At 33.9% G+C, this 13,818-nt stretch overlaps 2 protein-coding genes and 1 long non-coding RNA gene across 3 annotated transcripts; 1 reads left to right on the forward strand and 2 right to left on the reverse strand.

Moving 5' to 3' along the window:
* Positions 1-416: 416 nt before the first annotated feature.
* Positions 417-3,694, forward strand: LOC116015188 (kirola-like). The gene is made up of 2 exons (XM_031255215.1): positions 417-646; positions 3,116-3,694. The coding sequence occupies exons 1-2, from the start codon at positions 457-459 to the stop codon at positions 3,379-3,381; spliced, it is 456 nt and encodes a 151-aa protein (XP_031111075.1). The 5' UTR covers positions 417-456; the 3' UTR covers positions 3,382-3,694.
* Positions 3,695-8,510: 4,816 nt separating this feature from the next.
* On the reverse strand, positions 8,511-9,196 carry LOC116015189 (kinesin-like protein KIN-5D). Its single transcript, XM_031255216.1, has 3 exons — positions 8,996-9,196; positions 8,808-8,909; positions 8,511-8,698 (listed from the first exon to the last, which is right to left on the reverse strand). Exons 1-3 carry the CDS (start codon positions 9,133-9,135, stop codon positions 8,524-8,526), a joined length of 417 nt encoding a protein of 138 aa, XP_031111076.1. The 5' UTR covers positions 9,136-9,196; the 3' UTR covers positions 8,511-8,523.
* Positions 9,197-9,702: 506 nt separating this feature from the next.
* On the reverse strand, positions 9,703-10,777 carry LOC116015190. Its single transcript, XR_004097567.1, has 3 exons — positions 10,642-10,777; positions 10,481-10,552; positions 9,703-9,785 (listed from the first exon to the last, which is right to left on the reverse strand). It is a non-coding gene; the product is annotated as an uncharacterized LOC116015190 (long non-coding RNA).
* Positions 10,778-13,818: the final 3,041 nt, after the last annotated feature.

The raw sequence follows: 13,818 nt of genomic DNA on the forward strand, positions 1-13,818 counted from the left end.
CTGCAGTTACATTTCAACACAACTACAGTTACATTTCGATATAACTACAGTTTCATTCGATAATATAAAACACAAATGTGAAACTGTTATTCAGTATTAGTTAATATACTGCAGTTACATTTCAACACAACTACAGTTACATTTCGATATAACTACAGTTTCATTCGATAATATCAAAACAAATGTAAGACAGTATCTTTTGAGATGAACTGTAATGTCAATTACGGGCTCCGTCTCCCACTTACTGAAACGACGTCGTTTTGGGACCGCGGTCCACAAAAGTGGTGGTGTCAGTTTTATCGTGGACCGCGGTCCACAATGCATTGTGGACCGCGGCCCACGATAGAACTGACACCACCACTTTGCAATTATTTAAAGGCCATCCAGTGCTGAGAATCGAAAACCTCAAGCCCAAATATATTCATATTAGAGAGAGTGAGAGAGAGAGAGAGAGAGATGAGCAATCTAAGTGGGAAGTTAGTATCACAAATAGAGATCAAGTCCGATGGGGATGTGTTCCATGAAATCTTTAGGTATAGACCAAATCAAATCAACACAATGAGCCCAGACAAGATTCATGGCTGTGATTTGCATGAGGGTGAGTGGGGAACTGTTGGTTCTGTCATCTGCTGGACTTTTACTCATGGTATATCTCCTCCTCCTCCACTCTGTGTGTATATATATATATATAATGATAATCATGCGTGTGTATATATATATATAATGATAATCAGGTGAGAAACCACCTATATATAATCATGCGTGTGTATATATATATATAATGATAATCAGGTGAGAAACCACCTAAACATGTGAACCTACTGCGAACTTTTAAAGGATTGCACCGCAATTACTACAAGATTGCACCGCTATGCCTACTAAACATGCACGACCTTGCGGTGCAATCATATAATAAGTGGGGTACAATCATTCAGAACTTCGCAAGTTGACACGTTAAAATCAATTCACATACACCTAATTATGGACGTATACATACATACATCCTCTCTCTCTCACACACATAAACGTATACACACACACACACACACACACATATATATATATATATATATATATATATATATATATACACACATATATATATATATATATATATATATATATATATATCCTAACTAGAATTAATATACATTGTATACTACTATACAAATAAGGGTGACTCAATTTAATTAGATGTTTATATTNACACACATATATATATATATATATATATATATATATATATATATCCTAACTAGAATTAATATACATTGTATACTACTATACAAATAAGGGTGACTCAATTTAATTCATTGTATACTACTATACAAATAAGGGTGACTCAATTTAATTAGATGTTTATATTTCAATTACAATATATTTTTTAAGTGCTCCGAACAGTGATTATAGCATTATGATTACAAATTTCATTAATTTGCAGATTAAAAACAATTAAATATTATTCCTTTAAATCTAAAGGACTAATAATATATAAATAAATACGCATATCAATTTTATATTGGCAAAAACTTGTATGAGACCCTCTCACCGTGAGACGAGTCGGATCGGGTCGGGTCAAGATGTATACGTAACACTTATACGCACAAATGTCATACTTATATGCTCAAATGTAATACTAATCAGAAATTGAAATTTTGTTACTTATAAGGGTAAATGTAATACTTTTAATGGAAAATACAATACTTTTACCTTTCGATTTAAAATTATTACATTTTCCTCAAAAGTATTATATTTTTCCTTATAAGTATGGAAAACTTGTCAACATTACTTATTATGAAAAATGTAATACTTTTTCTCTTATAAGTAACAAAAATTGTATTCCTTTTTTATTTTTTTTTGAATTGTATTCCTAATTAGTATTATATTTGAGCATATAAGTATGACATTTGCACATATAAGTGTGACATGTGCATGGTATTTCTACCCGACCCGTCTCACGGATAAGGATCCGTGAGACGGCCTTTTATATTGGCCATGTCGTCTCGAATTTTTATTTTTTTATTTTTTTCTAAATATGATAATTTCAAATTCTCGAATCTTTGAGGTTGTTCCAGCAAGTTGACAATGTTTATTTACTCACATTATTTAAAGTAATATATAGTGGAATAATATGCTTTTTATATGTTCATTATGATTTATGTATAATATGATGATCTTCAATCATATTCAATTAACAACTTATACTTACAAGGTTATAAATTTTACAGATCTGAGATTTTGTCAACAGTTGTTATATGCAACTCAGATTCATAAATGATGAAGGATTTTATAATTATAAAAAGCTTCAATTAACTTTGCAATATTTATAAAATTAACATGTCAATTTTTCTTTATTATTTAGTAACCTTGAATCAGTGATTTATTCAAATAAATGAATTAAATCAATTATCACTTTTTACTTTGAAGCATATACAAACATTGTTTCACTTACAAGTGCACTTATTTTCGCACATATTTTCACTTACAATTGCAAGTAATTTATCTTGTTAACATTCATGCACCTGGTGTAACCTAGGTGCCCCTAATTATAACATTAGGTGCACTTAGTATTGATGCTCAATATACAATTTACTTGCACCTGTAATACATTTTACTTGCACTTGTGCACTTCTTTTCACTTCTAAGTGCAAGTAATTTACCTTGTTAACATTCATGCACCTGAGTGCAAACTAGGTGCACATAGTTATAACATTAGGTGCAACTAGTTATAACGTTAGGTACAACTACATCTGGACACGTAGCGCGCGGCGAAATGTCCTCAGTTCTCTCCTGAACGCGATCCTATATATATATATATATATATATATATATATATATATATATATATATATATAATCAGGTGAGAACCATACCCAGGTGATAACCATCCTTAGGTGAGAATTTGCGAACTAGTACATGAGTGCACACAATTTACTGCATGAATGTATTACAACTACTCCTGATAGATTATGTAGCAGAGTGTGTGCCGTTATACAATTCTCACGTTCTTACCTAATACATGGTTCTCATTTGGATGCAACTCTCGCTATATATATGTGTGTATATATTGCGTTAGATCTAATGGTAATATTTACTTGAAAATTTATGAATGCAGATGGGAAACAGCAGATTGCAAAAGAGATAATTGAAGCCATAGATGAGGAACACAAAACAGTGAAATTCAAGGTGATCGAAGGTGATCTGATAGAACTTTACAAGAGTATGAGCATAAGTGTTCATGTCGACACAAGGGGCATAAACAACTTGGTGACTTGGACCATAGAGTTTGAGAAGCAGAATGAGAGTATCCCAGAGCCACACACTTTGGTGCAGTTTGTCTTAGCTCTCACCAAAGACATTGAGACCCACCATCTCAAGTGACAAATTAAACAAATATAATCTCACAAATTCTTGGCTGTTTTAATTCATCCCGAGATCATCCATCACTACTTTATCTCTCAATGGGTTAAAATCAACCAAGAATTTTTCAACTATCGTTGGCTTGCTAAATAAATAATTAAATATCATGTGAATGTGTTTGGAGGTTTGCAGATTCAAAGAATAATGTTTGAAATAATGTAAGCTTTTCTAAGCTTAACTAAAATGTAATAGTGGTGTGTGTTACTATGGTGGTATATTTTGGAATGTCAATAATATTATAAGAAATGAAAGAGTCCGTACTGTGATTTTATTATTTTTTATTTTGAAAATAAGATTAATTAAGCATGAGGAGTTCGCGTTTAAACATTTAAAAAGTCTCAAGCTTAAAAGTGATGCCACAAAATCTTCAAAAGAGACTAGAAGATCGGATATATTTACTAAAAGAGATTTGGTTTCTTTCAAATAGGTTCAATTCCTTTTGCATTGTTAGTGGCGGTAAATATGTTACGGGAGTATATTAGGAAAGTAAATCTAATTGTATTGCTTATAGTTTTAGTACAGAATATTCAGTATGTCTCCTCTTTTACTACAGTCTACTATTTATACTATGGGTGCAACGACTCATTTGATGAGTATAACGGACTCCTCATAATGGTGAGCCTACAGGATAGTAACAACGGGGAGCCATTGGAGTAATTATCATTTCTCTTCAATATGTGATCATTTGACTTCCACATGCCTGCTTGCTTTTTCTCTGGTGGTTCCGGGTTGGGTACTTACCCAATTACCCTATCAGTTAGGATCCAATTTGAGTCATTTAGCGCTTCTTCAGCGGCCTTCACTAGTACAGAATGAGTCATCTCTGCGTTTGAACTAAAGGATTATTTGCACCACAGACGCAGATTGTCATTTCTTAAAAAAAAATTCTGCCTTGACAATCTACGTCCGATCCTAACTAGGATAACCACCAACCTCTTGTGCAACTAAAAGAGCATAAGCAACCAAGTGAGTTTCATCATCACTAGCATACCTAGTAGGTTTTTAATTGTCCTCCTAGGCCGATCTTGGACAATGGAATACTCTCGTTGTGGCTCGACGAGAGGTGTGATAAGCATTATTTTTATACTTATTTATATTTAATTCTTATAATAAATTAGTTTTATTTATTTTACATTATATTTATTTTAAACTTTATTTTATGTTTTGAAATAATATATTAGTTATATGAATAATTGGGCTTAATAAACTATTTTGACTAATTCATTTATTTCTTTTACTTTGTCTAAATTAGGCCACCAATATCTTATTATTATGCAGGACCAAATAAACAAATGATCAAAATCCTTTCATTAATTATATGGCAAGAATTCCAGCATGCAAGTTGCGAAGAACAATTCAAACAGAAGGCCACGGACTGCAGCAGTCATCCCTTACATGTTCCACTTTTTTCTCCCCTTCTTGCAATTAGCACAAATGTCGCATTCTTTTCTGTATAAATAGGATAACACATTTGCTTTCTAGGCATCCAATTCTTGAATTCAATTTCAATTTGGTTTGCTTCCAAAACACGTATAGATATATATATTCCTTAAATTCTCTTTTTAGAGAATTAATATATATATTTTTATTTTGTAAACAATACCTACGATGTACTGCTAAGTTCTTATTTTTTTCCAATTCGAGGATTATGGAAGTTTGATTCTACAAGACCAGTAAGCTTTATTTAGCCTTAATTATTATTTGCGCTTTATTATCTATGTATCTTCTGTTATATTCATATATATGAATTATTGTTTGATTAATTGTTGCAATAGGGCCCATTGTTCAATTGTCAAGTTATTATATTGCTAATCAGAACCTTGAATCCGTAATTGTTTAAGTGTTTTGATGTTAGTAGCAAATAGCACAATTTGATTATAACTGATTTTCAGTTTGTGTTATAGAGATATATAGTCTAGCTTAAATGAACCGAGCTTATGAGTTTGTTGGCTAGGATTGGTAGTCTTTCTAATTCGATAATGCTGGTAGTAAATTAAATCCTAAGAGCTTGTTTAGGGTTGTTTATTAGCTAGGGAAGTAATTAAAGAGCTTGTTTTAATTACCGACGAAGTAAGGAAAGACAGGTTGTTAGAGCTTGTTAATAACCATAACCAATCTAGTAAAGAGTAAAGTTAATTTGGCTTGCATATCAATATCTGTCTTGTTAGAGTTAAACTGATATTATTCCTTGAGTTGGATACTATTTGCCATTGACATTTATTTGATAATTATTTGCTTTTCGATATTATTTTCCATTTTATTGTTGCTATTTAAGTTTCGATTCTCATTTCATTATTTATTAAATCTATTGCTAAAGATAAGTCTAACCAGTCTCTGTGGATACGACCTTACTCATCGCTATTACAATTCATATAAGAGTAAGTGTTTATTATTTGTTGGTTCCAAAGAAACAAACCAGTCTTTGTGAGGGCACATGTGGAATGTACAACCAGAGTCCAGAATCCACTCAGTTTCACTCCATTTGTCACCGGAGCTAACAAATAACATAACATCGCCTTCTGAATCACTTTCAATAAAACTAGCTTCACCAGACTTCTTTTCTCTCTCTTGCTTGTTCTTCAGTTTGAAGCATTCAGTCACATCATAACTATGCTTCTTGCAGTACTTACTGGATTTGTTGGACTTACGTCCATTGGGCTTGGACCTAGATTTTTTATTGTTACTCTTCGTTTCAAGTGAGCAACCCCTAACAGTCAAGCCTTCACCTTTTTCCTCAGACTTAATTTCTAAGTCAAACTTTTCTTTGCACAATAGGTTTGACTTAACACTATCGAAAGTTAGGGTACCACTAGTATTTCCATACAGCATTATTATTTTTTTTAAATGCTTGTATGATTTAGGGAGATAAACAAGCAATAAAATAGAACGATCCTCATCTTTAATTATGACATCAATATTATCCAAGTCCAATAAAATAGAATTGAATTCATCTAAGTGAGATTTAATTGAAGTACCTTCTGTCATACAGATTGTATACAACCGCTCCTTCAAGCACAATGTGTTCGCCAGAGATTTGTCCATGTAGAGCGAATCCAGCTCGGACCATAAATCTGACGCAGTCGTCTCACCTATCACTCCACGTAGAACCTCTTTTGACAAGCACAATTGAATGGTTTAACATGTCTTGTCATCAAAATCTTTCCAATCTTCATCTGTAATTGCAGTCGGCTTCTTCTTCTTCACAGCTAGTGCTTTCTTTCTTTAAACCATTTTTGGTTAGAACGACTTCTATCTGAACCTCCTATATAGAAAAACTTAATTTTCCCATCAAACTTCTCGATATCAAACTTGGTAACAGTCGACATATTTAGAAATAATTCTGAATTAAACCGCCCTGATACCGCTTGTTAGGAATAATGCGGAAGCCAATTATCCAAAATTTAGAATTATAGAGAAGTTGAATAATAGGGAAAATATAAAAATGACAAAATAAGGAAATTGATAAATTGGGAAAATAATATATATATATATATATATATATATATATATATATATATATATATATATATATATATATATATATATATATATTAATGCACACGTGAGAAAGAAACAATGAAGAATGAATACATTCAAAATTGAGGTGCTTACTAAGCAAAAAAAACAATGCTACATATATAAAATTGAGAGTTTTGCGGCATGCACATGTTGGAGAGCAAACTTCGGAGACGACGTACAAATGTGGTGCAACGTGGATGGGCGAAGGGTTGCAAGCAATATGTTAGTCTTCATGGATTTGAGCCCCATATATTAATATTTTCTAATTTCTATCACCTCCAAAGGATGGTCAGTCCGAAGTGGTGAACAGGGGACTTGAGCATCCCTAGTACAGAAAGATGCATTTGCATCTGGTGGAGCTTTGGACTTTTTGCCATATGCCACGGACACAATTGGTCCGGACTATCTGCGTCCGGAACTGCCCAGTTCCGGACGCAGCTGGTCATTTATATATTTTTTAATTTAGCAGCTGCGTCGGACGCAGCTGGTAATTTTTTATTTTTTTAAATAGACTATCTGCGTCTGGAACTGGGCAGTTCCAGACGCAGATAGTCATTTTTATAAAAAAAAATTAATTTGATAAATTAAATTCCTAAAACTCTCTGAATTCATAAGCAGTGAACATCTTCAAAATATGTTCTATCAAGATACAAAACTATACCACGAATCATCAACATCTGGTCAACAAGCGATAAAAACACCACCAGCCCAGTAAAATCTTAATGATATGATACACAAACATTGGCTAACATAGACAAGCATGATAATGAATTTCAATAGAGAAAATGATTTAAAAGCAAGATATGCATATATAGTTGTGCTTACAAGCATAAAACAAAATCTTAACTCACTTGCATCCTAGTTCTTGATAAGTCATTCAAATAAATGTTTACACACAAAACTCTTGTAACTTCATTCACATGATCTAGCACAACTATCTATATAATATACATTAGAAATTAAGAAAGAATGGAGCCATGTCTTGATTTTGAAGTGTACCAAATAGTGCAGAGTAGTTTAATTAACCACCCTGGGATTTCTAAGTGCAAAAATACGAAGTTATAAAGCATTACCTGCGAATTCATTACATATACATCTGCTGCAGCTGCAGCATACAGAGAGGCAACACGAGTAGTTGCTGGACTCCATAGCACTGAGTTTGACAAGTTTGCATGTTGAGAAACAAACCTGAGAAGTGTTTTGACATAGGGCACCTTATTGCTCTTAGATCATACTGACCCGATAAGAGTCTTTAAGTTTCTGTCTTTGCTTTCCTTCAGTCTTGGACAAAAACCTCCTACTATTGACACTTGTATCAACACTCAAATGTGAAAATGGCTAAAAGACAGTTTTGAGTAGAGTAAGAGAAGTACACTAAGATAATCAAAATTCATCATTGTACAACAGCCATATGAGCATATCACATGATTGAAGAATACAGGTTCATTCTGTGGAGTAGGTAATTCACATAGATGTGCCCCATTTATATAATTTATAAAGCATTTATAAATAATATGTGAACATACCCTTCAAACATCTCTTGGTTGTAAGTAACTTAAGACAAGCTCAAGTAGAGAAACTAAATCAACGGACCCAAAACTCAAAACTCAGTGCCTGAGGAGAGCAGCGACGGACAGCAGCAGAGAGCTTCCGATCAGGCGAAGGAGCTGGAGCAAATCCGATCTTATGAGCCTTAGCATCGGCGGAGAAGACGGCGAGAACGACGGCGAAGAGGAAGGCCTTCACGATGCTAACTTCCCTGGAACAATTCACAAAGGGATGGGAGTATACATCAGAAACCTCTATCCAAGTCTCAAGAAGACAAACTGATTCATTTTGAATTGTAGAAGCTAGCACCATGAACCAACCTCACTATTTCGTGTACAGAAGCTACATTGACCTCCTCTAGATTGAGCAAAGATCTTTGAGCATTGTTCCACTGCTGTGCACCCATTTTTGCCTTTTGCAGACTGTATGTAGACAAGTTTGTTTAGTTTAGCAGCAAGTCAAATATGGATATATCAAGGTCTGTTACAGAGATAGTCCTACACCGTACCAGCTTTGTAGGACAACTTCCATTTCTTTCTTAATGTTCTCCACAGAAACAGTATCCCCTAGGTAATATAATTCAGCTTTTTCCATGTACATTGTCCACTCATCTTTCACTAAAGAAGTTGAATCATGCATAGTTGACATCTCTTGTTTTAGTCTATCCGTTCTATTGGAGGCACTTTCCCGGAGGCCATTAATTGCAGTTTGAACCTAGAATAGACATTTCTTCATTCATAGCACATTCCTACAAAAGAAATGGACATTTGTGTGTCATGTTTGAAACACACATGTTTATAATTTATGCAAAAAATAGTTCTAGAACATAAGATATTCAAAGGGATGCAAGGGAAATAATATTATGTGATCGCAGCCTGACATTTAACTTACAGTGAAAAACCCTCTGGCTCCATTTCCAGCATCAACAACTATATGGAATACCTCCAGGGGCTTCTCTGAGAAACTAAGAAAGAGGATGTCAAAGATATTAACAAAGAAATGCAACTGCAATCATTACAAAAAATAAATATTGATGGCATGACAATTCTATAGTGATAACCAATATTTTGTCTTTAAAAATGTCTGTAATTGTTATTTGCTTCAACCAAATATATGACAAAACAGTTACCTATATTACCTATGGTTATAAATTATGGAACTTGGAAAGTATGGTTATAAATTCTTGAAAAATAACTTACTTATAGATAATTTAGTGTTTTTTAGAAACTGTGGATGCTTAGTCAGATTCTCAAAACGATGCTCCTTTAAATACTCATCTGCACGTGAACCACCATGGCCTGCAATAACACATGAAGATCATCGCAAAAATCTCAGACCTTGACTCATATAAAGATGAGTATACAACAGCAGGTTCTGCCCATGGTTATCAAAATGTTTTCAAGCCTGATAACACAGACTTAAAATATGCTTATGGAATCAAAAGGCAACCCAACTCAAGGCCCTGTCTTATTAAAATAAAATAGCAAGTATAAGAGCTAAAGAAACTACCAATGGCTACAAACTCAAGATTTTAAATGGAAGGGTCATCAAAACAGTTCTAACCATCAAATATCTCAAACAAACAAACTGTTTCTCCCTCAATTTTAGAAGTCTTCATATTATAACAATCCTCCATGCTGGCTCAATTTTAAAGGACTAGCAAAGACCAGTAACAGAGCAATAGTGCATAGCTAGCTCTCTATTCATATTCATAGTCTAAAAATGTATAATTCAAATTAAGCAATTATCAAAAACATGTCCAACTAATAATATTCAAGAAATGGCAGACCATTGAGTTACCTTTGATTGAATAAATGCATTAAAACAAAATATAAATGGGGCATTCAACAGCACAGGAAATTTACCTAGTTATACTCCTAGATATAGAGATAAAGCTCCTTGAGAAGTTAAAAACACACTAATATATGGAGTAGAGACCAAATCAAATCATATAATTCATATAAGCAAGAAATAACTCTTCAAATACTAATACCTTTAATTTACAGTCATGTGTTCTTCTAAATCATGCGTTCTTCTACATCACATTATAGTACTCCCTCATTTCCTGCAAAAGTAAAATCTCACACACAAAGATTATTCAACTGTATAAACACTTTTCAAGTTTCACTCAAATAACAGTTAAAAGAATTATACCTTCATGAAAGGATCATTGACCTTGCCATTTGAAGCCATCATTGATGACAGAATTTGCTTGTAATCTTCAGTCCATCTCCAAACTGTTATTATACCTTTAGTCCATGCTTCATATGCCAATTTCTCCCCATTTACTAAGGAATGCCCCAGCCCAGAGAATACAGTTCCAAGCAAGAAGCAAATAGAGTATCAGCCTAAGCCAGTAATACCCAACATATACAATAACAAGCAATTAATCAAAACTAAAATAAACAATAACCAAATTTTCTAAAATATTAAACAAATAAATAAAATAAATTAAATTAAATAAAAAACGAAATAAACGTACCTGTGTCGACGGCGAGCAGGCGCGATTCTGGCGGCGAAGCAAGAGGCCAAGGCAATGCCGGCGGCGAGGGCAGCAGGGGCGAGGGCGTCAGGCGACGGCAGCTAGTGGCTGTGTCGATGGCGTGAGGCGAGAGGCAACGGGGCATGCTGCTGTGGACGGCGGCGGTGGCTGTGGACGGGAGGCGATGGTGGTGCGGCGATGGGTGTGGGGAAGGTGTTGCGGCGATGGTGAAGATGAAGCCAGATCTACGCTATTTCAAAACATTTTATCTAAAAAAAATTAAATAAAAAATGATAATAAATAACTAGCTGGGTCTGAAATAGTTACTCCGGACGCAGATGGTCTGTTAAAAATAATAATAATAATTAAATAGTGGACATTTTAATTACAAAAATGTCACGCATCACTTTATGCGTCCGGAGTTGAAACTCCGGACGCAAATAGTCCTATATTTATGATCTATTTTGTACTAGTGGCAGTATCTCCAAGCTTTTGCTATAGATAGACCGTAGACGTGGGCATCATTGAGTTGGGCTGAATTTAGTTACAACTCTAACTTCAATCACAGTTTACATATGAGTCCCTTCCAAGCTCTATATGGACATCTGCCACCCACTATTCCTCATTATATTTAGAATTTCACTAATATTTAGGCTCTTGATGACTTGCTTTGGGAGCGCAATGAACTATTGAAACAACTTAAGGCTAACTTACTGAAAGCACAACACATGATGACTCTGAAGTTGAGCTGCGCCTGAAGAAGAGCGGGCAATCTGGATGGCAAGTGGTAGACCGAAGAGATCGCTGAAAGTTCCAGTGAAGTTTGGAATACATGAAGAAAGTGGTTTTCTACACTGTAAGCCAGCTAAGACACCCATGGTAACATCAACTAGAATTACTAGGACTATTGGCAACATACTTGAAAATATTACTCAGTATAGGAGGTTTGTGCGAAGATTATTGTATCTTACAATTACAAGACCAGATATAAGCTATGCTACACGACAATTATCTCAGTTCCTAGATTGCCTTACTGATTTTTATCTAAAGGAAACACACAGGGTCCTAAGATATGTCAAAGCTGCCCTTGGGCATGTTCTTTTCTTCTCAGCATCATTATCCTTATAGATCAAAAGCTTCATTGATTCTAACTGGGCTGCTTGTCCAGATACTATAAGGTCTGTTACTGGCTTTTGCATGTTTCTGGACATTACTTTGGTGTTTTAGAAGTAAAAGAAGTAGCACACCATATCTAGAAGCTCATATGAATCTAAGTATAGGGCACTTGTAGCAACACCATGTGAGATACAGTGGCAGATTTATCTACTACAAGACTTAATTAGAAATAAATGTTGATTCCTCAGCTATGTTGTACTATGATAGCAAATATGCCATTGCAATAGCAGAGACTCCAGTTTTCCATGAGAGAACAAAGCACATCGAAATAGACTACCACCTTGTGAGAGAAAAGCTACAGAAACAAGTACTGAAACTACTGCATGTCCCTACCACCAATCAACTAGATGATGTTTTTACAAAACCCCTTGCTGCCAATACCTTCTGTAGTTTCATTTCCAAGTTGGGTCTACATTGCTTTTACACTCCAGCTTGCGGGGGGTGTCAATAGTGAGCACTCAAACTCTATCATATTCACCATCTATCACTAACTAACTCTATAACTGATATTTGTTAGATTTGTTTTAGAGTTAGTTTAGAGTCCGAGTTAGTTAGTTCAATTGTAAAGAAACACACCTCTGTGTTGAGAGCTTGATAGTTTTAATGCAGAGTACTAAATGAAAAAGTGTTCTTCTTCTAGTTTTCTTTCAAAATCTTTCTGCTCCTGCAACCCTCTCGACAATACAAGAAAGCAGGATTATATTACTTTCCTTCTTTCTTCATATAAAGATGGTTTATGGTAAGATGATCTTTGTTGGATTAGTTACATGTAGCACTCTTTGATCTTGTTAATGTAATGCCAGAATGCAAAAGTCTAGAGATGTAAATTTAAAATCTCTATACCATGTGCATTTGGTATCGATGAAACATTCGTCTTTGGCATCTTATTATCTCTTTCATCATAACTAGGATGGACAAAGTATTTGTTTTAATATGGTACGATTTCATCTAAATGCGTGGGTGATTGGCCTCACTAATTGATTGCATTCAAGTTGCTTGTGAATTTTTCATGGAAGGTTAGCGTACATAGATGTTGATTTCATAGATTTTGGACTACTTAGATTTTGTATAAATAGAGATTATTTGATTGTTTTGAGTTTTGATATTACTAGGTTGTAGATTATACTATAGATTGTGCAATATAATTGTGTATATTGTGAATTCTGTTGATGGTTTATATTTTGGAGGATTAAATTTAGTCTAGCGGAACAAGATTATATTTTTTAAAAGAATATATATTACAAAAAGCCTATGGCGTCAATTCCTCCGAAAGAACAGAAGCATATAGTCCACTATAGGCGTCAACTAACACAGACGCCTAAAGTTTTGACTACAAGCGTCTTGTTCATTAGCACTTGTTTTAAAATAGACGCCTATTGCTTCCTACAGCTGACGCAAATGAACAGTATTGTACTAGTGTAAAACACAAAAACCTGTAGATATTTAAGTTGTAGCTATTTAATCTATTGCTAAATCTGTTGGTATTTTGTTGCTTTCTTTTAGTGATTGATCAATCATCATTAAAACATATTTGTTATTCATATATATTTTGAAATAAGATCATTGTGTGTGTATATATATATATATATATATATATATATATATATATATATATATATATATATATATATATATATATATATATATATATATATATATATATATATATATAA

This window comes from Ipomoea triloba, chromosome 4 (genome assembly GCF_003576645.1).
Source record: "Ipomoea triloba cultivar NCNSP0323 chromosome 4, ASM357664v1".
NCBI lineage: Eukaryota > Viridiplantae > Streptophyta > Magnoliopsida > Solanales > Convolvulaceae > Ipomoea > Ipomoea triloba.

What these genes read in the sequence shown, in the direction of transcription:
- LOC116015188 (XM_031255215.1), top strand. Translation starts at nt 457, where the DNA reads ATGAGCAATCTAAGTGGGAAGTTAGTATCACAAATAGAGATCAAGTCC. An exon ending in CTGCTGGACTTTTACTCATG is followed by an intron (nt 647 to 3,115) that starts GTATATCTCCTC and finishes TTATGAATGCAG; the next exon opens with ATGGGAAACAGCAGATTGCA.
- LOC116015189 (XM_031255216.1), bottom strand. Translation starts at nt 9,135, where the DNA reads ATGTCAACTATGCATGATTCAACTTCTTTAGTGAAAGATGAGTGGACA. An exon ending in GAAGTTGTCCTACAAAGCTG is followed by an intron (nt 8,910 to 8,995) that starts GTACGGTGTAGG and finishes GTCTACATACAG; the next exon opens with TCTGCAAAAGGCAAAAATGG. An exon ending in TCTGTACACGAAATAGTGAG is followed by an intron (nt 8,699 to 8,807) that starts GTTGGTTCATGG and finishes GAATTGTTCCAG; the next exon opens with GGAAGTTAGCATCGTGAAGG.